Genomic DNA, 27,892 nt, shown 5'->3' on the forward strand with positions numbered 1-27,892 from the left:
AGGAGGTATTGTTTCAGACAAAGTGTGTGTGTGTGTACAAAGATCATTCATTACTAGCTGAACAACTCAATAGCCGTCTAATTTGGCTGGCATCACTTCCTAATTGTGATACTACGACAGGCCACTTATAAAAAGGTGAAGCAAGTGTCTCCCCAGAATGTGTTAAAGCTGTATTTCATCAACAGGCGGAAACAAGTGGATTAGCTGCAGTTTATGGAAACGGCATCCTCAACAAATTTAATGTCTGGAATAAACCACCTGTGTGTAAAACACTAACTGAACATGGAAATAGACATGACATATTGCTAAAACACATTTCTAAATGTAATTTATCAAACTTGAATTAACTAAAATAGTCACTGCTCATTATAACCTTGACAAGGAGACTAGGTGAAACTAATGAACATTTCACTACCTGCTACAAACGGGTCACAAATAGAATACAGGACAACTGGTAAGTTACGTTCCTGTCTACCATTTTTTGCTTAATGAACATGACCCAGTACTACAGGTTAACTATGTTCCATTATGTCCCCAGTGGCTTGGCCACCACTCTAAACAGAGTGTTCTTCAGGTAGGTACACAGTTGGTTCATCAGGTCCTTGTTTTGGCCTTCCACCCAGTGGATCTCCACGGCAACATCCTGCTCCTCAGCCTTCACGTTCACCAAGCACTTAAACAGGAAGTGTTGCACAGCGCCAGGGCTCTGTGGCTGCATCACTTCCTGTCCAGTGGCATTGACTTCCTGTTCCTGTGTTTCGATAGGTACTTCCTCTGGTGTGATTATGGCTTCCTGTTTCTGTGTTGTGGTGGGTAGTGCTGTCTGTGCCAGTGTGGTATTGGGTGTTATAGAGGTAGGAGAAGACTCCATGATGACATCCTCCTCTGTCCCACTGTTCTTGACTGGGACACAGCTGGTTTCCTCCTCCTGGCTTAGAACTTCCTGTCCGCTGGCCCCCTGAGAGTTGGCCCGGTTGGTCCCTGACTGTGGAACACTGCCTGGCCCTTGTGCTGCCGTGGGAGTGTGTGAATCTGAGTGTGAGCTATCCGGAATGTGTGTAGAGGAGTGGTGCTGGGCTGTGACTGAGGAAGGGGTGGTGGAAATACCACTGGGGGGCGCTCTGGGCAGCTCTCTGAGGTGTCGGCCCTGGTCTCTGCGTCTCTGTCTCCCGTGGATCCAGGTGTTCTCCACAACAGTCAGGAACAGACTCCGCTCCTTCCTCCCACATGGGACACGCTTGTACAGCACCTGTAGAACATAATGACAGTTGTGTATTTTATCTAGGATTTGTATACCTCTGTTGGAAAAACTGGGTTAGGGTGTATGTTTGCAGTAAGGCATGTCAATGAATGAGGTGTGTACATGTAAATGCTTAAGGAGTTGTGTGTGGTGCGGTATGTGTTCCTTACAGTACAAGTGTGTGTGTTGCGGAGTGTTCTTGTGATTGCTGTGTGTCAGTTTTTTTTGCATAGAAAAGTATTGGGCGTATTATATGTGCATTCAGAATGTATTCAGACCGACTTTTTCCACTTTGTTACTTTAGCCTTATTATAAAAAATATATTCGCAATACCCCATAATGACACAGCAAGAACAGGCTAAGAATTTTCTGCACATAAAAAAAATTAAATAAAAATTGAAATCACATTTACATAAGTATTCAGACCCTTTACTCAGTGCTTTGTTGAAGCACCTTTGGCAACGATTACAGTCTTGGGTATGACGCTACAAGCTTGGCAAACCTGTATTTGGGGAGTTTCTCCCATTCTTCTCTGCAGATCCTCAAGCTCTGTCAGGTTCGATGGGGAGCGTCGCTGCACAGCTATTTTCAGGTCTGCTCCCCAGCTATTTTCAGGTCTCTCCAGAGATGTTCGATCAGGTTAAAGTCCGGGCTCTGGCTGGGCCACTCAGACATTCAGAGACTTGTCCTGAAGCCACTCCTGCATTGTCTTGGCAGTGTGCTTAGGGTCGTTCTCCTGTTGGAAGGTGAACCTTAGCCCCAGTCTGAGGTCCTGAGCGCTCTGGAGCAGGTTTTCAGCGAGGATCTCTACTTTGCTCCGTTCATCTTTGCCTTGATCCTGACTAGTCGCCCAGTCCCTGCCGCTGAAAAACATCCCCACAGCATGATGCTGCACCGTAGGGATGGTGCCATGTTTCCTCCAGACTAGGCATTCAGGCCAGAGAGTTCAAGCTTGGTTTCCTCAGACCAGAATTTTGTTTCTCATGGTCTGAGTTTTTTTAGGTGACTTTTGGCAAACTCCAAGAGGGCATTCATGTGCCTTTTTACTGAGGAGTGGCTTTCCATCTGGCCACTCTAGCATAAAGGCCTGATTGGTGGAGTGCTGCAGAGATGAGTGTCCTTCTGGAAGATTCTCCCATCTCCACAGAGGAACTCTGTAGCTCTACCAAAGCGGCCAGCTGTAGGAAGAGCCTCGGTTCCAAACTTTTTCCATTTAAGAATGGGACCTTCAATGCTGCAGATATTTTTTGTACCCTTCCCCAGATCTTTGCCTCGATACAATCCTGTCTCGGAGATCTACGGACAATTCCTCCGACCTCTGGGCTTGGTTTTTGCTCTGACATGCACTGTCAACTGTGGGACCTTTATTTAGACAGGTGTGCCTTTACAAATCATGTCCAATCAATTGTATTTACCACAGGTGGACTCCAATCAAGTTGTAGAAACATCAAGGATTATCAATGGAAACAGGATGTACCAGAGCTCAATTTCAAGACTCATAGCAAAGGGTCTGAATACTTATGTAAATAAGTAGAAGTTATTTTTTATAAAATTGGTAACATTTCAGAACCTGTTATTGCTTTGTCATTATTGGGTGTTGTGTGTAGATTGAGGAAAACATTTAATCCATTTTAGAACAAGGCTGTTAAAGTAACAATGTGGAAAAAGTCAAGGGGTCTGAATACTTTCCGGTGTGTAGAAAGTATGTAGAAAAGATAATGGACCTATTTTTTGTATAATATCAACAATCACCAAAAGAAGAGGTACTGTCTGGGAGAATCTATAATTCAAATAATGATGCATTCAGGAGTATTTTGGGCTCACATTGATTTCCTTATGTTAGAGCATAACAACTAGTGCTCAATTTCATACATTGGTTTTTAAAACAACAAATTGACCAATGTCTGTTCAACTATTTGAATTCCATTTTTTCCCCTGAGAGCTCAATGAGCACATTGCACACTTTCCCCTGAGATAAATCAGATCAAGGCCGAACTGTGCGATGTAGGGAGCTGTAGTTTCCAGCAGGCCAATATTCTATATAGTTTACCGCAGAAAACATAATTAACTACAATGACCATAATCCATTGCACATCTACTTGTGCGGTCTGTGTTTCTGTGTTTCTTTTACGGCTGCTACATTAGGTTAGTGTGGGGCAGACACAGCGAGAGAGAAGAATGCGTGATCATGAGGAATAGAGAGCAGTTGCTTCACAAGGTATCTCTACCGGAAAATAGATCTAAGTGACTGATAGTTGGTGTTCAGGAGTCATAAAAGTATGCCTGATTTACGTTTCAAGTACTACTAAAATAGTAATTTTGAAATATTGAATAAAGTAATCAAAAAACAATACAAAGCCTATAGAAACTACTCCTAACTAACCAAATGTGAAAAAAAAGTTCAAGTGAGATTGAAATAGATTTAATAGCAATTTGTCAGAGTATTGTGTAGATCAAAGTGAAAAAAAAGTTGCATAAGTATTCACCCCCTTTTGTTTAGGCAAGCCTAAATTAGTTCAGAAGTAAAACTTTGGCTTAACAAATCATAAGTTATATGGACTCTCACTCTGAAATAAGAGTACTTTTTTTAATGACTACCCCTTCCTGTCCCCCATACATACATTAATTATGTTTTCTGTAAGGTCTATCAAGTACTGAATTTCAAGCACCGACTAAACTACAAAGACCAGGGAGCTTTTCCAAAGCCTCATAGGCCAGTGATTGAATATCACTAAGCATGGTCATGTTAATAATTAGGCTGTGGATGATGTATTAAACCACCCAAACACAAAGATGGTTGTCCTTCTGAACTGAGCTGCAGGACAGGAAGGAAACTGCTTAGGGATGTCACCAGGAGCCCATTGGTCATTTTAAAACGACTACAGAGTTCAATGGCTGTGATGGGAGAAAACGGAGGATGGATCAACATTGTAGTGACTCCACAATAATGAGCTAAATGACAGCGTGAACATACAGTATTGTGTACAAAAGACACTAAAGTAATACTGCAAAAAAAACAGCAAAGCAATACACTTTTAGGCCTAAATTCAAAGCCTTATGTTTGGGGAAAATTCAACAACGAGTATAATCGTACGGACCTCAAAAAGCCCAAATCGCTCAGCACTAAACTCAGCATAAGCCATTGCAAAATACGTAGAATTACAGGAAATTAGTTTTAAAACGGCAAAATATTCTCTCAGCTCCATGGCAGTGTGTAGATTGGAGGAAATTAGCTTTAAAAACAGCAAACTTTGCTCTCCCCTGCCAAGGTGTGTGCCTTTAAAATGTTCTTGCCCGCAGGCCTGCAACGAATTCAGCTGCACAGACGGGCCGGCCACACCCACCACCTAAGCCCCCTTTTGACCCAGAAAAAACCCTGTATGTGTTTACCTTTAGGTCACTGAGTGTCTTCTCCAGCCAGGCAGTGATGGTCTCTACAGGCCTGGTGTTGGAGGGACAGCCTATAGAGGAGGCCTGGGACTGCAGCTCCTTCACTGTGGGCTGAAGCAGCATGAAGGTCAGTGGCTTACGAGACTTCTCCAGCTTCCTCTTCTTACTGGGTGGAGACTGAGATGGAGAGAGAAATAAAATATCAATTTACAGATTGTGGGGTTTACGGAAAGAGGTAATTAAAAACTTCTGGTGAAGATGTAGTCATACTTCAAAGTAGGTAAAACATTTATTTGGAAAAAGTGAATCCATCTTAAACCTGCCCAGATAAAAAAGGGTGATTCATGATGACAGTGTGGAAGACTGCTAGTAAATGCACAATATACAGTGCATTCGGGAAGTAGTCAAACCCATTGACTTTTTCTATATTTTGTTACCTTATTCTAAAATGGATTTAATATAACAATTTCCTCAGCAATCTACACACAATACCCCATAATGACAAAGCGAAAACAGGTTTGTGGACATTTTTGCATATTTATTTAAAACAAAAACACATACCTTATTTACAGGAGTATTGAAAGTCCCCAAGAACACAGTGGCTTCCATCATTCTTAAATGGAAGAAATTTCGAACCCCCAGGGCTCTTCCTAGAGCTGGTCACCCGCCAAACTGAGCAATCGGGGGAGAAGGGCCTTGGTCAGGGAGGTGACCAAGAACCCGATGGTCACGCTGACAGAGCTCCAGAGTTCCTCTGTGGAGATGGGAGAACCTTCAAGAAGAACAACCATCTCTGCAGCACTCCACCAACCAGGCCTTTATGGTAGAGTGGCCAGACAGAAGCCACTCCTCAGTAAATGGCACGACAGCCCGCTTGGAGTTTGCCAAAAGGGACTTAAAGGAATCTGACCATGAAAAACAAGATTCTCTGGTCTGAGGAAACCAAGATTGAACTCCTTGGCTTAATGCCAAGCGTCACATCTGGAGGAAACCTGGCACCTTCCCTATGGTGAAGCATGGTGCTGGCAACAACATGCTGTGGGGATGTTTTTCAGTGGCAGGGACTGGGTGACTAGTCAGGATCAAGGGAAAGATGAACAAAGCAAAATACAGAGATCCTTGATTAAAAACCTGCTCCAGAGTGCCCAGGAGCTCAGACTGGGGCTAAGGTTCACCTTCCAACAGGACAACGACCCTAAGCACACAGCCAAGACAAAGCAGGAGTGGCTTCGGGACAGGTCTCTGAATGTCCTTGAGTGGCCCAGCCAGAGCCCAGACTTGAACCCGATCGAACATCTGGAGAGACCTGAAAATAGCTGTGCAGCAACGCTCCCCTACAACCTGACAGAGCTTGAGAGGATCTGCAGAGAAGAGCGGGAGAAACTCCCCAAACACACGTGTGACAAGCGTGTAGTCATACCCAAGAACACTCAAGGCTGTAATTGCTGCCAAAGGTGCTTCAACAAAGTGCTAAGTAAAGGGTCTGAATACTCGTAAATGTGATTTCAGTTTTATTTTGATATTTCCCAAAATTCAGAAAAGTTTTGTTTGTCATTATGGGTTATTGTATGTAGATTGATGGGGGAAAAAAATAGTTAATACATTTTAAAATAAGGCTGTAATGTAACAAAATGTGGGAAAAGTACTTTCCGAATGCACTGTAAATACTTACACAGGCAGGGTTGGGGAGTAACGGATTTAATCCGTTACATTATGGGATTACCAAAAACCGCTAACTCATCCGTTACCAGCAAAAATATTGTAATCAGATTAGATACTTTTGAAAAACTAGAGGATTACTTTTAAATTCAGAAAGGTTTGAAAAAATAGTAGTACACTATTACAAGTAGTACACTACACACCCTCAGAGAAACTGACAATTAAGCTTAAACATTGACGACATTGAGTTAACAATTTCTAAAGTGAAGTCTCACTTCAAATGTTATGTCACATGCACCGAATACAACAGGTGTAGTAGACCTTACAGTGAAATGCTTCCTTACAAGCCCTTAACCAACAATGCAGTTAAGAAAATACCCCAAAAAGAATTAAAGAGCAGCAGTACATTTACATTTAAGTCATTTAGCAGACGCTCTTATCCAGAGCGACTTACAAATTGGTGCATTCACCTTATGATATCCAGTGGAACAACCACTTTACAATAGTGCATCTAACTCTTTTAAGGGGGGGGGGGGGGGGTTAGAAGGATTACTTTATCCTATCCTAGGTATTCCTTAAAGAGGTGGGGTTTCAGGTGTCTCCGGAAGGTGGTGATTGACTCCGCTGACCTGGCGTCTTGAGGGAGTTTGTTCCACCATTGGGGTGCCAGAGCAGCGAACAGTTTTGACTGGGCTGAGCGGGAACTGTACTTCCTCAGAGGTAGGGAGGCGAGCAGGCCAGAGGTGGATGAACGCAGTGCCCTTGTTTGGGTGTAGGGCCTGATCAGAGCCTGAAGGTACGGAGGTGCCGTTCCCCTCACAGCTCCGTAGGCAAGCACCATGGTCTTGTAGCGGATGCGAGCTTCAACTGGAAGCCAGTGGAGAGAGCGGAGGAGCGGGGTGACGTGAGAGAACTTGGGAAAGTTGAACACCAGACGGGCTGCGGCGTTCTGGATGAGTTGTAGGGGTTTAATGGCACAGGCAGGGAGCCCAGCCAACAGCGAGTTGCAGTAATCCAGACGGGAGATGACAAGTGCCTGGATTAGGACCTGCGCCGCTTCCTGCGTGAGGCAGGGTCGTACTCTGCGAATGTTGTAGAGCATGAACCTACAGGAACGGGTCACCGCCTTGATGTTAGTTGAGAACGACAGGGTGTTGTCCAGGATCACGCCAAGGTTCTTAGCACTCTGGGAGGAGGACACAATGGAGTTGTCAACCGTGATGGCGAGATCATGGAACGGGCAGTCCTTCCCCGGGAGGAAGAGCAGCTCCGTCTTGCCGAGGTTCAGCTTGAGGTGGTGATCCGTCATCCACACTGATATGTCTGCCAGACATGCAGAGATGCGATTCACCACCTGGTTATCAGAGGGGGGAAAGGAGAAGATTAATTGTGTGTCGTCTGCATAGCAATGATAGGAGAGACCATGTGAGGATATGACAGAGCCAAGTGACTTGGTGTATAGCGAGAATAGGAGAGGGCCTAGAACAGAGCCCTGGGGGACACCAGTGGTGAGAGCACGTGGTGCGGAGACAGATTCTCGCCACGCCACCTGGTAGGAGCGACCTGTCAGGTAGGACGCAATCCAAGCGTGGACCTTGCCGGAGATGCCCAGCTCGGAGAGGGTGGAGAGGAGGATCTGATGGTTCACAGTATCAAGTAAATAAGTAAGTAAGTAAACAGTAAATAACAATAGCGGGGCTATATACAGGGGGTACCGGTACAGAGTCAATGTGCGGGGGCACCGGTGTCGAGGTAATATGTACATGTAGGTAGAGTTATTAAAGTGCCTATGCATAGATAATAGAGTAGCAGCAGTGTAAAAGAGGAGGGGTACAATGCAAATAGTCTGGGTAGCCATTTGATTAGATGGTCAGGAGTCTTATGGCTTGGGGGTAGGTGTTTAGAAGCCTCTTGGACCTAGACTTGGCGCTCTGGTACCGCTTGCCGTGCGGTAGCAGAGAGAACAGTCTATGACTAGGGTGGCTGGAGTCTTTGACAATTTTTACGGCCTTCCTCTGACACCGCCTGGTATAGAGGTCTTGGATGGCAGGAAGCTTGGCCCCGGTGATGTACTCTGACGTACGCACTACCCTCTGTAGTGCCTTGCGGTCGGAGTCCGAGCAGTTGCCAAAGCAGGCAGTGATGCAACCCGTCAGGATGCTTTCGATGGTGCAGCTGTAGAACCTTTTGAGGATCTGAGACCCCATGCCAAATCTTTTCAGTCTCCTGAGGGGGAATAGGTTTTGTCGTGCCCTCTTCACGACTGTCATGGTGTGCTTGGACCATGTTAGTTTGCTGGTGATGTGGACGCCAAGGAACTTGAAGCGCTCAACCTGCTCCACTACTTTCCTAGTCACCATGGAAATCCCTCTGGATAGCTGGGGAATGATGGATGAAGATGTAGTGAGGAGAGAAACAGATGAGTGAAGGGAGGAGAAGAGCGGACGGAGAAGAGGAAGCAAAATACTTTTGCTCACTCATTCCGTGTGACAATGAGTGAGTGAAAGAGGGATTGATGTAGAGATAGTCTTGGACTCCTGTAGATTTCGGCCAGGAATGAGTCATGACCTGCATACCCGTCTCTCCCTCCCTGTGACTGCTATTCTTTACCCTCCACGTTCCTCCTTAGCTCATCTTTGTGTCAACACAAAGATCACCACCTTCCGGAGACACCTGAAACCCCACCTCTTTAAGGAATACCTAGGATAGGATAAAGTAATCCTTCTGACCCCCCCCCCCCCCCCCCTTAAAAGATTTAGATGCACTATTGTAAAGTGGCTGTTCCACTGGATGTCATAAGGTGAATGCACCAATTTGTAAGTCGCTCTGGATAAGAGCGTCTGCTAAATGACTTAAATGTAAATGTAACACATTGCATTGTGAAGGCAAAGAACCATACCATTAAAAAAATTGAGTTGGTAATATCAAAACACCACAAGGGGGCACTCCTTCCATGTCCTACACCTCAGCAATGACATTGGCCCTGCTGTACCTTGCCTCAGTGCTGCTTTGGTGGAGGAATTTCTTCCCTAAGCAAGTCCCCCACATAATAATACCACAGGGCTCTACCTTAAACTGTGCTATAGGTTAACATTTATTCATTGGTCCATAAAATCCTATTTAAATGCACCAGATTGCCAGATCGGGTCTGCAGTGAAACAATGCAATAAAGACATTGCAGTCAGTCAGTCACTCAGACAATATGGCTAACTGACCTAGTCAGCACAGAATGGAGGACTGGACTACGACCTTCAAACTGGTCTTAGATCAGTTATCTGTGAGATGTTTAATTAATGTATTATCCTTCCATAGAAAAAAGGTGTTATCAGACTAGTCAATAGGAGAAAGAATTGACAGTGTCTAGTCTAGACTCATACCTGGATTCAAATACTATTTTTATAATTTAGTTGGGCTAGATTAAGATTGTTCTATTGATTCTTTTGACCCAGGCAATCGCAAAACTACTAGCCCTGCCCATCTGGTACTCTAGGAAAGCTAAAGCAAATGAAAGATTGCAAATAGTTTTTGAACCCAGGTCTGTCTTATGAGTCTATACCAGCCAGGCCTGGTTATAGCTGCTTCATGCGTTTCTGATTGTTTCCCAGCCTTTCTCTCTCTGCTCAGTAAGCCCCTGCAGCTTAAACCAAGAAAATCTATACAATCCATCAAGGATTGTAGCCTGTCTGTACAGCATATCCTTGACATAAATACACACAGTAACACAGTACACACACTCATATGCATGTACACACACAGATTCACACAAACAAAAGCATACACACAGAAAAACACTTACACACAAGCACATACCAAAAACCACTGACAGGAAAGAACACCTCTCCTCATCTAGTCTGTGTGTATACAGCTTTAAGTTCACTCTTTGGTCTCCAGTGATTCATCTTTGCTCTTTCCCTCCCTTTCCATTATTAACCTGGCTCACCCACTCCCACCTCCTCATACACTCAAATGTGTGGTCAGTCCACACACAAGAAAAATAGCTTTCTGTATTCTGTTTTGACCACACCTCGCTCTAGTCTTCTAGTGTAGCCAGTCTGTCTGTTTCTCTCTCTAGCAGCCAGTCTACCCCAATTCTAACCAGGACTCAAGCCTGGGTGCTCAGCTGAACAAACAGAGCCCCAGCATGGCTCCCCTGATATTCAATTACTGACCACACAGACAGACAGATCAGCAGAAGAGAGATGGCTATTCAACCTAGCTAGGGCTAGCCCCCTCCCAGAACCTCAATACCAGGGTCTTGCTCCTGTTGACCTCTGACCCCTCCCTAACCATGCCCCTTGCTGTAAATCTTCTCCTGCATGCCAGACACGCCCCCTGCTGTGGGCCCACATTGTCACATGACACTCAGAACACAGATACCAACAAGAGCTAGAGCGCTTTGATTTTAATGTTCCCTCTCCAAGTCTCCTTTTATGGTCTCTGTACCTTTTTCTTTCTCTCTATCGTCCTCAGTATGTCCCCCCCCCCCCCTCTGTGTAATGAAGGGATCAGATTCTGTCAATGTGGCTGGTGAGACTCACTTCCTGCCTTACACATCAGTCAGATGTCAGAGCTATTGATTCAATCACCAGGTTGTGCTGAAAACACAGGCTGTGGTGCCACGGAGGAGCTAGTTACTAGTACACAGGTGCCTGCTCTAGTAATCCATGGGTTAAGTAGGCCACAGACACATTTGTACGCTCACCTGCACACAGTCATATGCACAATTCATGCATAGAACCCCCCCCCCACACACACTCCTCCCCAGTCTGCCTGGTAATGGAGTGCTCCACTGTGTGAGGAGAGGGCAGTAAAATGTAGGCCAATCTTTCTGCTCAACTGCCTTTGGTGTAAGGCAAACGAAACAAGAATTTGACTGACACCAAAGGAGTCTTCATATACTGCAACACTCCCCTTTCCATTGGGCTCCCTGGTGGCGCAGCGGTGATTAGAATCCAGACTGCATCACATCCGGCCGTCCCATAGGGCGGCGCACAATTGGCCCAGCGTCGTCCGGGTTTGGCCGGGGTAGGCCGTCATTGTAAATAAGAATTTGTTCTCAACTGACTTGCCTAGTTATAAAGGTTAAATTTAAAACACGTAATTTAAAAAAATCCCCAGGCCTCTCTAGCGCCCTTTTTAATTCTCTTTCAAATTCCCAATATTTCCAGCTTTCACACTCTCATATTGAGCTCTGATCTCTCCCTCATCTCTCTCATTCTATCACTCCCTCAGTGGCCCAAGAGCCTAATGGAATGGCGTGCGGGTGCGCACACTCCTGCCCCGGCAACTGTTGCCTGGATACAGCAAATTAGGGGAGGGACTTAAACATCTCCCCAGAGAGTGGGTTGAGTGCTGCCTGTGTTCTCTTATGGAATTGGCTGGAGAATGGAGTGGGATGGGCCGGGAATGCATTATTAAGGAAGTGTGGGGAGGTTGGGAACGTCTGGGGAATGTCTGGAAAAGTTGCAGGGGTGTAGTTAGGACATGGGTCTGGATGACTGGGAATGAGGGAGGGAGGAAAAAGGGAAGGAGAGAGAGGTGATGCCATGCTTATGCCTTCCTTCTCTTCTACTCTCCCACTATAGATGAACTGGTTGGGAGAGGACCCGAGGGGAACCACCCACCAGAGCCAGCTTACCGGAACAGTAACGTCATCATAGAAACTCCAGGCCAGAGCCCAGCGCATGGTCCGTCCCTGGCAGAACTCTGTGTGGGTCACTTTGGGTACCTGGAAACAGACCGATACAGAGAACATTAGACAACGCTAATGGAGCAGACGACAACAACAAGCATTAGCAATACACAGGTAGCTCTACAGAGGCACATTCCCAGCATGTCCAGGTGAAGGAGCGCAGCACTACATCCTTCAAGGTGTGAACAGGACACATTTACACATATAGCGCTTAGTGCCAGAGCTGAGCACTAGTGAGAAGAGCCTCCAATAAGCATGAAGGACCTGGGGGAAAAGATCAGTGTAAAAGACTCTTGAATAGTATCCACTTGATACCCCCTCCCTACACACAATCAATAAGCAGTGGGTTTCAGTGGGGAATGTGCTCCAGGGATGCAGGTCAAAGATCTCGGAGGCAAGAAAACGCATCCCTATATGACAGCGCCATGTTGACCTCTAAACACCCCCTGAACCAAGCAGCGAGAGAGAACAAGGAAGATAGAGCGAAAGAAACACAGGATGCAGCATATAGCATTAGCATATTAATTAGGTCTCCTATTACACCCCCACCCTCTTGCATGCGCTGGACGTTGGCCATGGCTGCACTAACACTAATGAGCAGCGACAGCCCTCTGACACCTCTGGAGGAGCATGGGATTGTGGGATGGTCCTCCCCCAGTGATTGACGTGTGTGGTTAACACCATGGGAGCTGCTGTGCCAGTCATCCCCAGTGAATGAGTCTCGTAATCTCGGAGGTAAGCGACTGGCACAGTGACACAGGGCTGGAGACTAACCTCTATAGCCAGTCAGTTATCAGTCATGTGCTAGGGGCTAATAGCTAGGATAATGGAACTAATGAACGTTAGTTGGACTGACATACCGTCTGTGTGTGTATGCGTACGTGTGTGTAATATAAATGTTTGTGTGTAGGCCCTGCCATGCGTTTCAGTCACGCAAGGCTAATAGAATTCAGCTCAATCAGGTCTGGGCTATGACATTGCTTAGCCAGCGTATTAGCCAGGCTTGATCCGTTATGGTTCAGAAGGTATCTAATCCCACTCTTCCGTCTGAGAGGTGGTATTAGAGATGGTGGGAGGGAGCTCATTCAACCCTCCATTACCTCACCTTATCACTGGGTATATATGGGGAATCAGGATATTTTTAACACATGCCAGGGCTTGGTACAGCACAGAGCATCTGTGTGTGGTACCCAAGCTTGGTACAGTACAGAGCATCTGTGTGTTGTATCTGTTTGCGAGTGCTGTGTGTATAAGATCATGTATGAGCATCAAATGTCTCCTCAGAGCTCCCATTCTGAAGACTGTCTCAAATATACACAGGTGTGTGTTTGTGCACTCACCCCTTGTTTTCTCAGCTCCTCCTTCAAAGGTGCCAGGCTGCACTTCTTTCCCAGCATGCAACTGTACCACCTGGAAGAATAATAATCTATTAGGAGTGTGTGTGTGTGTGAGTCCAGCGCGCTGGGCATGAACCCCTGCCTGCGATCAAACAAGCGGCAGATATAGGATCTACCTCTTGCTTCCCTCCATGGAAAAACATCCTAACTGACTTTCTGTAGTTCTGAGGCAAAGAGGGTAGTTGTAATTACTACATATATAAATATATATGAGAGAGAGACAACAGGGCCAGTATGAGTCTCTATGGTGGAACAGAGCTTTGAAGTCCAGCCCAGGGCAGGGCAGATCAATCGCTTTCCTCTGCAATGAAGAGATAAGTCTACTGTAATCAATACAACAGCATATAGAGCCTCAGTACTAACCAGCAACGATAAATACAGAGTAACTTAGCATGAGAAACACAGAGACAAACCTAGCAGGGAGAAATAGACAAACCAACAGTGAGTCAATCTGGATAGGAAAACTAAACAATGCATGACAAACCTCGTCTGGTTGGGTTGCCTATCCTGTCTAGATTAATTAGGCCTAGATACTATATATCTATGAGCAATGCTGTGTATGGTGAGGATGGCATGTTTATTGTTATGGTAATGGAACAATCTTTTCAAGAGATCTGAAAGTAGTGCTTTCGGTCCCCGAAAATTGTGTACTGCCACATGTGCTCTGCTCTGTGTGCATGGTGTGTACAATGTCAACATTTAGGATCATTATGTTTGATGTACAGTTACAAGATGACATGGCGTCACACCCTGGGATGTTCTGAAGAGAATGAGGTTGTGTGATGATTGTGAAGAGAATTGGCCGGGGCGCACACACCTGAATGCACTCATGACTCCTTTCTATCCGTACCAAAATTACATAACGGTTTCTCTGAATTGCCTTGTGAAAGCTTAACACTGCAAGATCATATTTTCAAACTTGGCTAGTCATATTGGCATAAGGGGTAATGGTGGGGGTGAGAGGGTTTTGGGTGGGAGTGGTTGAGAGGGTTTTGGGTAGGGGTGGGGGTAAGGGTGGGAGTGGGGGTGAAAGGGTTTTTGGTAGGGGTGGGGGCGCAAAGGCCTCGCAAAGGCCACCATGAAATATTGAGGACCTGTAATATCCCCAGATGTTCCCCACTTTGTCATGCAGAGAGGAGGCTGAACATTCATGTTAACACACACACACACACCAGCTTCCCCACTTCCTCCAGTAAGACCTTCCATCCCTAAAGAACTAAAATATCCCATAGGGGGTCAGACAGAAGCAGTCAGATTCTTGGCAAAGTTGTACATTTATTTTCAAGCTATTCCTTCCAAGAGTACAAAGACCGGTGATTACAACGTCATTACCCTCTCCACATAGCTAGTGATTATCAGATCAATAACAGACAATGACTAGCAGAGGGCATCTCGTTGAAAAGGGGGACTTTCCTGGCTGGTGGTTGGGGTGTGTTTATGACTATCTATGTGTGATAGTCTGGTGAGAGTAATTACGGTTTAGTGTTGTTGAAGGGCGGGGGGGGGGGGGGGGGGTCATGAGTCTCAGAGGACCAATCAGAGGGGCTGGCTTGGTTTCTGTGGACACCTGGCGGTAGCTCTGCTGTCCCAGCATGCAGTGTGTGGAGTGACAGCCTGCTACTGCTGCCTTGGCCCCGTCCCCAAACAAACTACACACGCTGCAGGGGAGGAGAGGAAAGAACAGAAGCGGGAGACTAGGGCAGGCACACCTTTCCCTGTGGCAGACACTCAACACCAGCCAAGCGCACCATACAAGTACATCGGTGTGAACACACAGACAGACACATGCAGGCAAACCAGACACAGAGAGAGATGGACACTTTTCCCCCTGTGAGGGCCACTCATCTTTCACACAGACATATGCACACACCGACACACACACACACTCTCCTGTGGGTGACAATCATCTTTACACACAAAAATATGGTAGTGACACAGTTCAACACACTCGTACACATGCAATCACACACCTTCCAAGTCAGCCACTTGTCTGTCACCACGCGTGCAGTGTGATCAAATCTAATTCTCTCACACACACACACACACGTTCCCTGCGGGCATGCAGATACTGCCGGGGGGGGGGGGGGGGGGTTGGGTGACTGTTTACCCTGGTGCCAATTCATTAAACAAACTCTGGGTGACAGCTCCATCCCATCGTTCTGCTCTCCTCCATCAGTGGCCCTTTATCATCCCTCCTTACCTTACATCCTAAATGAAAGGGTGCATTTGTAACAGAAGGTAATGAACAAACACCAACTGATAACCAACAGGCTTTTCTATATTATATTTGGGGTTTAGGAAAGTGGCGCAGATAAATTCAGCAAAAAAAAAGAAAAGTCTCCTTTTCAGGACCCTGTCTTTCAAAGATAATTCGTAAAAATCCAAATACCTTCCTTGTAAAGGGTTTAACCACTGTTTCCCATGCTTGTTTAATTCACCATAAACAATTAACGAACACGCACCTGTGGAACGGTCCTTAAGACACTAACAGCTTACAGACGGTAGGCATTTAAGGTCACAGTTATGAAAACGTAGGACATTAAAGAGAACTTTCTACCGACTCTGAAGAACACCAAAAGAAAGATGCCCAGGGTCCCTGCTCATCTGCGTGAACGTGCCTTAGGCATGCTGCAAGGAGGCATGAGGAAGGCAGATGTGGCCAGGGCAATGAATTGCAATGTCTGTACTGTGAGACGCCTAAGACAGCGCTACAGGGAGACAGGACGGACAGCTGATCGTCCTCGCAGTGGCAGACCACGTGTAACAACACCTGCACAGGAATCGGTACATCCGAACATCACACCTGCAGGACAGGTACAGGATGGCAACAACTGCCCTAGTTACACCAGGAACGCACCATCCCTCCATCAGTGCTCAGACTGTCCGCAATAGGCTGGACTGAGGGCTTGTAGGCCTGTTGTAAGGCAGGTCCTCACCAGACATCACCGTCGCCTATGGGCACAAACCCACCGTCGCTGGACCAGACAGGACTGGCAAAAAGTGCTCTTCACTGACGAGTCGCGGTTTTGTCTCACCAGGGGTGATGGCCGGATTCGCGTTTATCGTCGAAGGAATGAGCGTTACACCGAGGCCTGTACTCTGGAGCGGGATCAATTTGGAGGGTCCGTCATGGTCTGGGGCGGTGTGTCACAGCATCGGACTGAGCTTGTTGTCATTGCAGGCAATCTCAACGCTGTGCATTACAGGGAAAACATCCTCCTCCCTCATGTGGTACCCTTCATGCAGGCTCATCCTGACATGACCCTCCAGTATGACAATGACACCAGCCATACTGCTCGTTCTGTGTGTGATTTCCTGCAAGACAGGAATGTCAGTGTTCTGCCATGGCCAGCGAAGAGCCTGGATCTCAATCCCACTAATGGATCGGAGGGTGAGGGCTAGGGTCATTCCCCCCAGAAATGTCCAGGAACTTGCAGGTGCCTTGGTGGAAGAGTGGGGTAACATCTCACAGCAAGAACTGGCAAATCTGGTGCAGTCCATGAGGAGGAGATGCACTGCAGTACTTAGTATCTGGTGTGGCCACCAGCTGCATTGTTACTTTTGATTTTGACCCCCCCTTTGTTCAGAGACACATCATTCAATTTCTGTTAGTCACATGTCTATGGAACTTGTTCAGTTCATGTCTCAGTTGTTGAATCTTGTTATGTTCATACAAATAGTAGTTGACGTTTCTTTTTTTGCTGAGTTTATAAAGCATGACCAATCGGAAACCAGCGTGATGAGATCTTGAACGCTACTCCACCACACCCTGTGTACTGATGGGGAACCAATGTGTGGTGTGTTTGTGTGTACTACGCGCGCACGTCCTACGTGTGTGTGTGTGTGTGTGTGTGTGTGTCACTCTCTCACCGCAGGCGTGTCTTGAGCTGCAGGCTGTCGTGGATGATTCTCTTGACAAACTCCAGCTCTCCTCCCTCAGCCATGATCTCTGTCACACCACCTGTGTTCACTGAGCTGGGGGGAGGACGACGAGAGTTCCTGGAATTTACCCCCTGGGGAGGAGGACGGAGAGAAAGGGGGAGAGGGGAGGAACAGGGTGGGAGGCAAAGAGAGGGGAGGAAGAGGGTGGGAGGCAAAGAGGGGGGAGAAGGAGAGGAAAAGAGGGGCATGGGGCGAGAAAGTAAAGGGTAGGAGAAAGAGGGAGTGACAGAGAAAAGGAAAAGACAAAAATAGAGGGGGAGGAAAACAGTGAATAAATTAGATTTATAAAGCCGTTTTTCCAGATTCTCAGAACACTTTCCATTTAAAGAGGCCTACCTTAGCCTCTAGTTGGTTGGCGAAGAAGGGAGGGTTACACATGCAGAAGTCATAGACGATGGCTGACTCCTCCTTTAGAGCGTCCATTAACAGGGTCTTCTGGGGAACTTTCACCACTGGGACATGAGACAGGGCAAGGACACGTTATCAACAAGGTTTCAAGCCATCTTCCTTTCAGTAGTGGAACATTACAATGCGGCTACCAATGGACAGCTTGCCACTGACCTTTTATGAGATCCGAGAGGTTGTTCTGCTCTACGTTCCTGGTGGCATAGTCAAAGCAGATGTCATCTACCTCAGTAGCCAGGTAATGCCAGCCGTTCATAGAGGCTCCCAGCAGGGGGTAGATACAGGATGCTCCAGTACCTGGGGATATAACACACTACATGAGGCACAGGGTGTGTGTATTCAATGCCACTCCCGCTGTCTCTTATTGTCCATAATGGATTAACAAGAGGTGATCCAGACAGCCATGATCAGATCGTCCAGGTATAACAGAGACCAGGGCCTCCAATCTACCCAACCACAGTGAGGTCCCCTGGGGCAGTGGAGATGGGTGAGATGGCACCTCGCAGGTCAAGCTTTGGGAGAGAGTAATGCCCTGTGGCTATCCATCAGGAGAGTGACAGCTCCAATCAGCTTACAGAATGGACCAGGCACCAGGGTCACCAATCACTGACCTGTCCGCCTCTCTGAGGAGCTAAACTGACGAACACACACATCACACTCTCTGATGGATAGAGCAGGAAACCAGCCATGACATGTGGATGGGGATTTGGCCAGTGATATCTAGTGGTCCACAGGAAATAGATAGGCCTACAGTACATGTGGGATACGAAGGTGGATGTGCCAACCATCATGCAGCCCCTCTGCCAGTCTCTGTGCCAGTCTGTGATGCACACGGACAGCCAGCTGCCCTTGGACTAGTAGGAGTCAGCCTGTATTAAAAGCATGTCTCAGAGTAGGAGTGCGGATCTAGGATCAGGTCCCCCCTGTAATTAAATTCATATTCATTATGATCTCATATGGCAAAACTGATCCTATATCAGCACTCCTCTAAGACTTTGTGAATATGTGTCCTGGGCTAGACCTGTGCCAGGCAGCCCCTCTCAGCCAGCCTGTAATGCTCAATGTCAGGCAGACGTTCTTATAGGTTGTCCCCCAAATAGCACCTTATATAGCACACACTACCCATAGGCTTTCGTCAAATGTAATGCACTGGGCCTCCCGAGTGGCGCAGCGGTCTAAGGCACTGCATCGCAGTGCTAGAGGCGTCACTACAGACCCGGGTTCAATCCCGGGCTGTATCACAACCGACTTTGATCGGGAGTCCCATAGTGCGGCACAACTGGCCCAGCACCATCCGAGTTAGGGGAGGGCTTTACTTGGTTCATCGCGCTCTAGCGACTCCTTGTGGCGGGGCCGGGTGCCTGCAGACGGACCTCGGTTGTCAGTTGAACAGTGTTTCCTCCGACACATTGGTGTGGCTGGCTTCTGGGTTAAGCGGGCGGGTGTTAAGAAGCGCGGTTTGGCTACTGCTGGAGGAATATCCCTTGAGCAAACAAACATGATCACACATTAAATAACTTGACCACTCTCCATTACTGATGTGATGTTTATATGGGAATTTTATTTGATTTATTTAACCTTTATTTAACTAGGCAACAAATTCTTAATTACAACGACGGCCTAGGAACAGTGGGTTAACTGCCTTGTTCAGGGGCAGAAAGACAGATTTTTACCTTGTCGGCTCGGGGATTCGATCTAGCAAACTTTCGGTTACTGGCCCAACGCTCTAACCACTAGGCTACCTGTCGCCCCAATGGGAGTTTATTCATCCCATTTAGCATTGAGGATATTTGTGCTCTATCTATATAGACAGGTGAGAAACCAACGGTCTAATTTAACTAAGAACCAGTGGAGGGATTAAAGGGCCAGGCATTATAAAAGCCATCTATTCCTCTACAGAAACAGGACTGGTGGTAAAGAGGCATCCTAGCAATGATGGCTGAAACAAGAGGGATGGTTCATTTCAAAGAGATCAAGGGAGAGGGGCTATATTTAGTAAGGGTTATCAGAGGTCAGAACTGTACCGATGTCGATGCCCCTGCGTGGTTCCCCCTGGCCTCCGATCAGGTCCTCCACCCAGTGGATGTAGTTGAGTCTGAGAGGCACAGTGGGGATGAGACGCTCCAGAGGGATGTCTATGGTCAGCCCAAAGTCTTCCTTCAGCAGGGTACAGGTCAGGGCTCGCACCGCCTCTGGCTCCTTGAAGTTCAGCCTGCACGAGGGGGAGGGGCAACAGATGTAGTTAAAATGCTAAAGTAACTACACCATAACTACACAGGTAAAACAAAAACAAGTAACTACACCATAAACCCAGACCTTAACACATTTATTGTAAACTCACGGAGAGCCACTAACTAAGAAGCCCTAAATTAAATGGCAAATCAATTCTACCCCACCCTTCTGCTTCTCCTAAAGACCACCCTTCCAGGCTGACACCATGTCACATAAACCACCCCTCTTCCAGGCAGCCCTAGACTGCATTCCCCCCTTCCCTTCCTGAGCAGCCAAGTGCTCCATATCTCCCATTCCCCCTCATCACACGTCAACCACCACGATGTGACCCGTCGACAAATTAAATGAGCTTATCAATTTACACTTCTTCGCTAATGATACAGAAATCCTATTTTCCAGCAGTAAACCAGACACACACCTCTTGCTCTACATTTTTTATGATTTCCACTGCCTGGAAAGCATATTTTGTGTTTGAGAAACACAACAAAATAATTTTGGGGTTTGAGAGACAAAGAGAGTTGGACAGATAGAGCAAGATGTGTGTAATTAACCAGTCTGTGTGCTGCATTCACACCTCCAGACAGCAATTAGACACCTCCTGGTGATAGGAGCGTCTGGCACCTCCTAGCTGGGTTCGGGGGGCGAGACGGAGAGCCTATTCACCACAGCTACAGCAAAGAGGAGAGAGACTTTCACTGATGAAGAGCGTGACTATAGGGAGAGGATGAGTTAAACTACGTGCATATGGGGGAAAGTGTAATTTATATAGTACAATGTGACAGACGGGGGTTCGAACCCGTGTCCCCGAAGACTGTGTTAGCCCACTGAGCTAAAGCCTAGGCATTGGCTACGGTAGTCGTCAGGTTTCACAGTTTCTCTCTTCTCCTTAGAAGCAGTCCGTTGATCAATATGCAGAGAACGAGGCCGTTCAGAGCCTGCCTGCCTGCTCAGCCTTCTATTTTTAGACTGTAATGTGTGTGTGTGCGTATGTACTGCAGAGCACTGCAACGCCGAATCTCTATGGCAACCACCACGGACCACCAGCACACACAGGCAGTAAAGCACACGTAAATCCAGCCACGCTGGAGCAATATGGCTGATACAGGAAGAAGCGTGAGCGTGCACGAGATCGAGACGCACATTGTAGGGTGGACGTTTGTGCGCCAGACGATGGACGGTGTCGGACATGGGACAAACCGGTGGCAGTATAAACCGCGTTTGTGAGAGAATTCATGTTGTCTGTGTTAAAGTGTTACAGGAATAAGGTGAGCGAGGAGGATGGTGATGTAGAGGACTCAGGTGGAATGATAAGGGCGGTAAGAAGCCTAAGGGAACCTGACGTAATGAAAGCAGAGTAAGGTTGTGAGGGGGACGAAGGTTGAGATCTGTTGTTAGGAGGGTTGTGGGCTGTGGTGGGTGAGTACACAGGGAGTTCTGGTCTCCAAACTACCTGGGCAGAGGCATACTCAGCAGTTTCCCTCTGCATTTGGAAATACAATAGTGAGAGGACAAAGAGACAATAGTGAGAGGACAGAGGGAGTACAGCAATTAGAATGTGGGGGTGAGAGCAAAATATCAGCAGATGGAACAGAAGAATGTGACCTCATGAGAGATGAGGGAATTGAAACTGTGATGAGCACGAGAACAGTCCTAGTGCAGTGAGGGAACTGCTGCAGCTGAAGAAGCCAGAAGCACAGTAAGCCCCCACGTCTCCCCCCTCCACTGGCGTAGTCCTTCATCAGCACAGATAGAGATGGAGGCGACCTTCAGGTCAAACTCATTTTAATTCTGAATGCACAGGATTTTTGGGGGGCAGATTAGCAGCTCCATTTCCCACATCAGGTTATTGTTCGCTGCACTGAACACAACAAGTATTGATTGTTCCTGACTCAGAGGTGTAGCCAAGACTAGGAGAGCTCCACTTTAAATGAAGGCACTTAAGTATGTAGAAGAGCTCATCAGGTATAAAACGAAAAAAACTTTTAGTGCCACTAAGTTCAATGCAAAGGAGAAGCTGAAGCCATTCAAAGAAGCCAGAGTTATCCTCAGTAAAGACCTCGGCCCTAATCAAAGTCCATGCTGATCAGGGGCTCTCATTGGTTAACAAGCGAAGCAATCAGAGAGGTCCTGGTAATCAGTTGGCCGTAATCAGAAACCCAGTCAACCAATCAGGGAGATTGAGGTGATTTAGTGCACTTCCACCATATAAGCTACCCATCTAGTGCCTTCAGATCTGCAAGCTTAGCATACACAAAAGATGTACAGTGCCTTCAGAAAGTATTCATACCCCTTGACATACCACTATGTTGTGTTACAGCCTGAATTCAAAATGGATTAAAATGATAATTTCTCACCCATCTACACACATAACACCTTAATGACAAAGTGAAAACATGTTTTAAGAAATGTTTGCTTAATTTATTGAAAATTAAATACAGAAATATTGAATTTGCATAAGTATTCACACCCGAGCAGCAATTCCAACTTTGAGTCTTTTGGGGTAAGTCTAAGAGCTTTGCACACCTGAATTTAAGAAAAAAAAGCTAATTATTCATAAAACAAGTGAATTGTCAATCATTGCTAGACAGACATTTTCCAATCTTGCCATAGATTTTCAAATTCCACTTCGACATTAGGGGGTATTTGTGTCACTAGTCTACACTCATCTCAATTGCATACATTTTAAATTCAAGCTGTAACAAAATGTGTATAAAGTAAAGGGGTGTGAATACTTTCTTAAGGCACTGTATATGGTCTAGCCAGGGGACTCGTTTTCAGACTGATCCATATTTCTCCCTTCACCACCTCCTCCTGTCTTCTACGATGGTAACAATGCAAGCAGAGCACCAGGAAGGAACCCACTGTGAGATGGAAAGTTCCATTGTTCCATTTATTAAAGGAAGATGGGGAAAAAACTCCTCCACCCACCAGGGATGGTTTCTCTGCTGGTAATATCTGCACCCCCAAAAACGATGACAGCCAAATGAAATGTCACCCAGAGTGTTGAATTTTTTATGCCCTCCCGCGGCATCATGGGTCGTCAGCCAGTCAGCCAGAGACAGCCGCGATGGAACGCCTGGGTCATCTCTCTGGTTCATGCTTCCTAATCCCATCTCTCTGCCATTGAGTCCTCGCTCTCTCCATCTCTTACATCACTCTCCCTCCTTGATGAGAACCCCCCCAAATTTATCTTACTTTCAATTCTAAAGGCTAATTCTCTCTCATCCCTCTCGTCAAACTTCTCTCAATCACATACCCCCTCCTCTCTATCTTCCAGTCTCCTCCAACTCCAGTGGGGCTCAGTGAGAGGAGACTGGTTTATTCATCTCCCAGAGGGATTGGTCGTCTCCTCGTCGTCTCCCCAAGAGAACTCTGATCCACTGAATCAATGGCTGCTCAAGTACTCAACTAAGGCTACTTACTTACCAGATTAATACACCACAAATACAGAAGTATGCTAATCCAACCACTTGCTTGGTGGCAGAAGGGGATCCTAAATCACTGGCAAAGAACAAGAGGAAAACATCCATAGACAGGATTTGCCAAGCAGTGGACTAATCTTGAAGTTCTCTTGAAGCTTTAAATTGTGTTCACACTAGTGTAAGAGCTTCAGGGAGACATCAGTGCTGGATTGTAGGGATATTCAGGATGAAGACTTGTGTCTCACTGGTAGGTCCTTTTTCAGTTTACGGATCTTGCACTTTTGGGACTACTGCATTTGTTCCATTGCACCAGGCACGCTCAATCAAGCGCTGCTGAAATATTTGAAAGAAAACAAATAATATTTGAACCCACGCAGGTCTGGTAGTGAGCAAACTCTAGAGAAAGAGGTTGTGTTGTCTCCCTCTCAGTCGGTCATTCTGTCCATCAGTGAGTCACGTATGGTAATGGAGCTCTTTCTGTCTGTCTGTCAGTGTCTGTAGTTCTGTCAGTGAGTAGTCTCTCTATCCGTCTATCCTTCTGTCAGCGAGTCATGTAGTGTACAGTAATGATTCTCTCTTCTGTAATTACCACCTGGCTGCTGCAGATGGACATCAAGCACATTTAAACAGCTCTCCTCTGCCTCACTGCTCACCCACACAGTCACTAAACAGCCACGCCAGACAGCTGATAAACTAACTAGCTCACACACACTCTGCACATTCACAATGAAAATACCCACGCCAATATGTTTTCACTCATACAGTAGACGCTTGCACCTGGTGGTGACATCGGCATGTCTGTCTGCATTCATTTGCATTTACACAATGTAATTTTCACACTGAGCAGACGGGTGCCAATTTCAACACAAAGACGAGGCTGGATCACTTCCAATGTACAAACGAGAGGGGTATACACACATGAGCATGGGGGGGGGGGGGTATCCACCAACTAATTGGAGTGGTGCTGGACAGGCTAGTCCAGGGGCAGTTTGGGCCTTCAGTCTGTCATTAGAAGGAATCAAAAGAGAGGCCGGCTACACAGGACACTTTTCATCCTCTACCATCAAAACAGAGACCGCACAGTCAGTAGATAGAGAAAAATAGAGGAGAGGGGGATGGAGGAAGAAGAGAGTGAGCAAGACAGAAATAAGGCAGAGAAAAAAGAAGCAGAGATGAAGGAAAGGACAGAGACAAGAGAGAGGTATAGAAAGAACAGAAGAAGAGCAAGAGATGTGCTTTATTTGGCCCCGTCAGCTCCAGATCAGCACCAGGTGTAATGATGACCTCGCAGTTGAGTTGATGTCAAAAACAAAATGATCCCAACAGCCTCCCTCTCTTTCTTTGTTCTCCTGCTCAGCTGTCAGGTCTTTCGCTCTACTGCACCTGGCTGCCTATCCAGCCATAATAACCTCTCCTGCAGACACAAGCGAAGGCAGTACTGGTCGACTAGGACTCCTTTCAATCGCGCCTCTAAGCTTCTTGATGCAATACTTTATTCTTGTAAATGAAAAGAAATGATTGAAATTGGTTTCTCATACACCCTCACATCTCTATTCCAAATCAAATTCTGCTTTTTTGCAACAGAATCAGAACAAAGGTGATCTATACTGTCCCAGAACAGAACTGTTATTTTAAAAGCATGGGAACCGGTTAATAATGTTATTTTATGTTCCAGGTGCAACAAAGCACCTATGCAAAGCCCTCACTCTGTCACTCAGAAACTTATTCCAGTGTGTGCCTGCCAGCTGAAAAGCTTTTGCCAGTGTGTGTGCACATAGGCAACCTGCCCTTCCCACTCCAACGCTCCAACGTTAAGCCAACTCTAAAGTTCAAAGACATTCAAAGTTCCTCAATAGGTATGATTCTGTGGGCCTAATTCAGATAATGCATGCCATAACAAGATACCCAGAGCTTCAAAGCAAGCCTCGTCCTCCACCCTCTCTCGCCAAACAACATTTCTGTTGCATCTCGCGCCCTACACTCGCCTGTCCAATGCATGTAAATAGCTTCCCTGCACTGACTGGTAAAGTAATTTAACGCTGAGCTAAATGTCATTTTTTTGTTGTTGATTTCAAAGGTTTAAAAAGGAACAGAAAGGAACGATATAAACCATTCGTTTTATTTTGGTTCAAACTGGTTCAGAACTTCATTTTGCTGGTCGGAACAGTGTAACGAAACAAAATAAGGGTTCTGTTAAGATTGGACAATTATTTCAGTTCCAACCCCAGACTGTCTGACTTCAGCAGCCAGCATGTTTGTTTTTCCCACAACCAGGAGGGGGGTAAATCACACAAAAGCACACCACAATGTGATATGTGACAGGACTCAGAATCACACAATCTTCCCCCTTGTCAGTTCTGTGAGAGAAATCTCCCTCAAGCCTTTGTGCTGTGAAGAACAGTCATGACAATCTTGACAGTAGAAATGTGATCTGAAAAGCAACTCAGGGAGATAGAAAGCAGCACCAAAGCTCTCTGCATCTCCACATCCATCTAGGCTCCCTCTCGCTCATTCACTCTCTGTCCCTTCCCTCCCATTACTTCCATCCCCACCTCTCTTTCTCCTACTCTCTGCATATCCCTGTGTGTGTGTCCCAATTACTGGCTGGCAGACCCTGATCCTCCAGTTAGTGGCTCAGGGAGAATTGAGACTGCATTCCTCCCTCCCCAGGCTCTCTGTCCCATAACCCCCCACTCTGCAGCTCCCAGTCCCTCTCCAGCCCTGGTTCACAACTTCCCACTCCGCCCCATCAGAGCTGAGATTCTGTCTGTAGTGCATACATTAATCATGAGTCATCCTTTTTCTTCCTCTGTAGCTGATGAACCTCACAAGCAACCACAGGCATTTGCCTAAACCCTGCTCCAATAGAGATCAGGGAAGCTAGTGTCTATGGGTAATGTCTAACTTAACGATAGCACCAACATGGCCAGGTTACTAATCATCATGGTTGTCAGCAATGACGCCCGTTAAGGTCATCCTGTCTAAATACTTTACAGTGGACACCTAAAGTCACCTCACCTCCTCCCGATACCCCATCAGCTCCCAACACTCTAGCACTCAGCTCAATGGGACGGGCACTGGGCGATGTGTCCCTGCAGAGGCATTGATTGATCCCTGCCCAAATCCAGAGACCCCCTTCCCTCCAAAAGAGGAAGGGAGAAAACCACCACAACACCATAAAAAAGGATGTGGAAAATCAAAGGGTCTTTGATGCCTCTCTCCTGCTAAGTCTCTGAACCTCCTACTGGGAGTTCAGCTAACATAGTGAGGACACACACACACACAGGTGAGAAAGCTACAGTAATGAGAGAAAATGCTGGGAAGTTGGCAGCGCTTTGCACTCAAGGACAAAAAAATAATCATCCGGCCACACAAATGGGTTTTACTGGTGTGACAAAATCAAGTGGCACAAAATGGCACTCAGTCGTAGATAACTTGTCAACAGCCTACAGCAGTGGTTTCCAACTCTGGTCCTCGAGTACCTCCAACAGCACATTTTTGTTGTAGCCCCTGACAAACATACCAGATTCAACTCATTGATGGCCTGATGATTAGTTGAAAAGTTGACTAATCAAGGTGTGTTTGTCCGGGGCTGTTGATGGGGTATTAAATAAAGGTTAAATACATAAATAAATATGTATTCGAGGACCGGAATTGGGAACCACTGGCCTACAGCATATGTACTGGGGCGTATTCATTACGCCGATTTTGTTGCAAAACGTTTCTTAAATGGAAACAACCGCAACGGACCTATCTGCATTTGTCAAATATAACTATCGTTTTGCTGTTTGCTTCCGTTTGGTTCTTAAACGGCCAACGATGTCAGTAGCTAATGAATACGCCCCTGTACTCACATAGCTCTGCCAGCCAGGTTGGTGTGGACATGCTGCTCGAAGTCTGGATACTTGGAGGCCAAGTAGGCAAAATCCGGAGGCTTGTCTTTGTAGCGGTTCCGCGGGTGCATTGATTTGTTCAGTGACATTCTCACTTCACTGTGGAGGAAGGACACAGCTGTATTTACACCTGTAACTCGTCAAAGGGTTGGGAGGCTAACAAGTTAGCTAACTGACGTAGATGCGTGTAAAAGCATACAAAGATAACGCTATGTGGGTATTAGCTAGCTTGTTAGCAAACAACAGGCATTCATCAGTAAACTGCAAGCTAGCTAACGTTAGCTAAAGCACATTTCAACTCCATGCTGCCTGTCAACAAAATGGCTAGCTAGACCTCTCTAAGCGAGACACGCTAGCGTTAGCTAACCTCTTGTTTTGGTGACTTGAGTACCTGAAATATTCGCTCGGAATATATTCTAAAAGTTTGAAAATGTCAACAGTTGTCTTGCACACACGAGAAGAGAACTCACGTTAGACTTAATGCGTAAACGTTTAGACCGCGTTTCTTCCGGAATGGTGGATGAAGTCACAACTCTGCGCCGAGACATTGGTTGACGTCAATATTCCGCGCATTTTTTGAAACAGTACCAAAGACACATTTTGAAGTGTCAGTGCTATCT

At 46.4% G+C, this 27,892-nt stretch overlaps 1 protein-coding gene across 3 annotated transcripts; it reads right to left on the minus strand.

The window, feature by feature from the left end:
- Positions 1-196: 196 nt before the first annotated feature.
- Positions 197-27,892, minus strand: mettl16 (methyltransferase 16, N6-methyladenosine). 3 transcript variants are annotated; one of them, XM_071358717.1, is made up of 10 exons: positions 27,743-27,892; positions 27,234-27,371; positions 19,750-19,937; positions 17,882-18,022; positions 17,657-17,772; positions 17,249-17,391; positions 13,322-13,391; positions 11,928-12,017; positions 4,631-4,807; positions 197-1,249 (listed from the first exon to the last, which is right to left on the minus strand). In XM_071358717.1, the coding sequence occupies exons 2-10, from the start codon at positions 27,359-27,361 to the stop codon at positions 527-529; spliced, it is 1,776 nt and encodes a 591-aa protein (XP_071214818.1). In that variant the 5' UTR covers positions 27,362-27,371; positions 27,743-27,892; the 3' UTR covers positions 197-526. The 3 variants fall into 3 exon arrangements, with proteins under 3 accessions (XP_071214818.1, XP_071214817.1, XP_071214816.1); XM_071358716.1 differs by having other exon boundaries at positions 27,664-27,802; XM_071358715.1 differs by having other exon boundaries at positions 27,640-27,784.

This window comes from Salvelinus alpinus, chromosome 22 (assembly GCF_045679555.1).
Source record: "Salvelinus alpinus chromosome 22, SLU_Salpinus.1, whole genome shotgun sequence".
NCBI classification, from domain to species: Eukaryota; Metazoa; Chordata; class Actinopteri; order Salmoniformes; family Salmonidae; genus Salvelinus; species Salvelinus alpinus.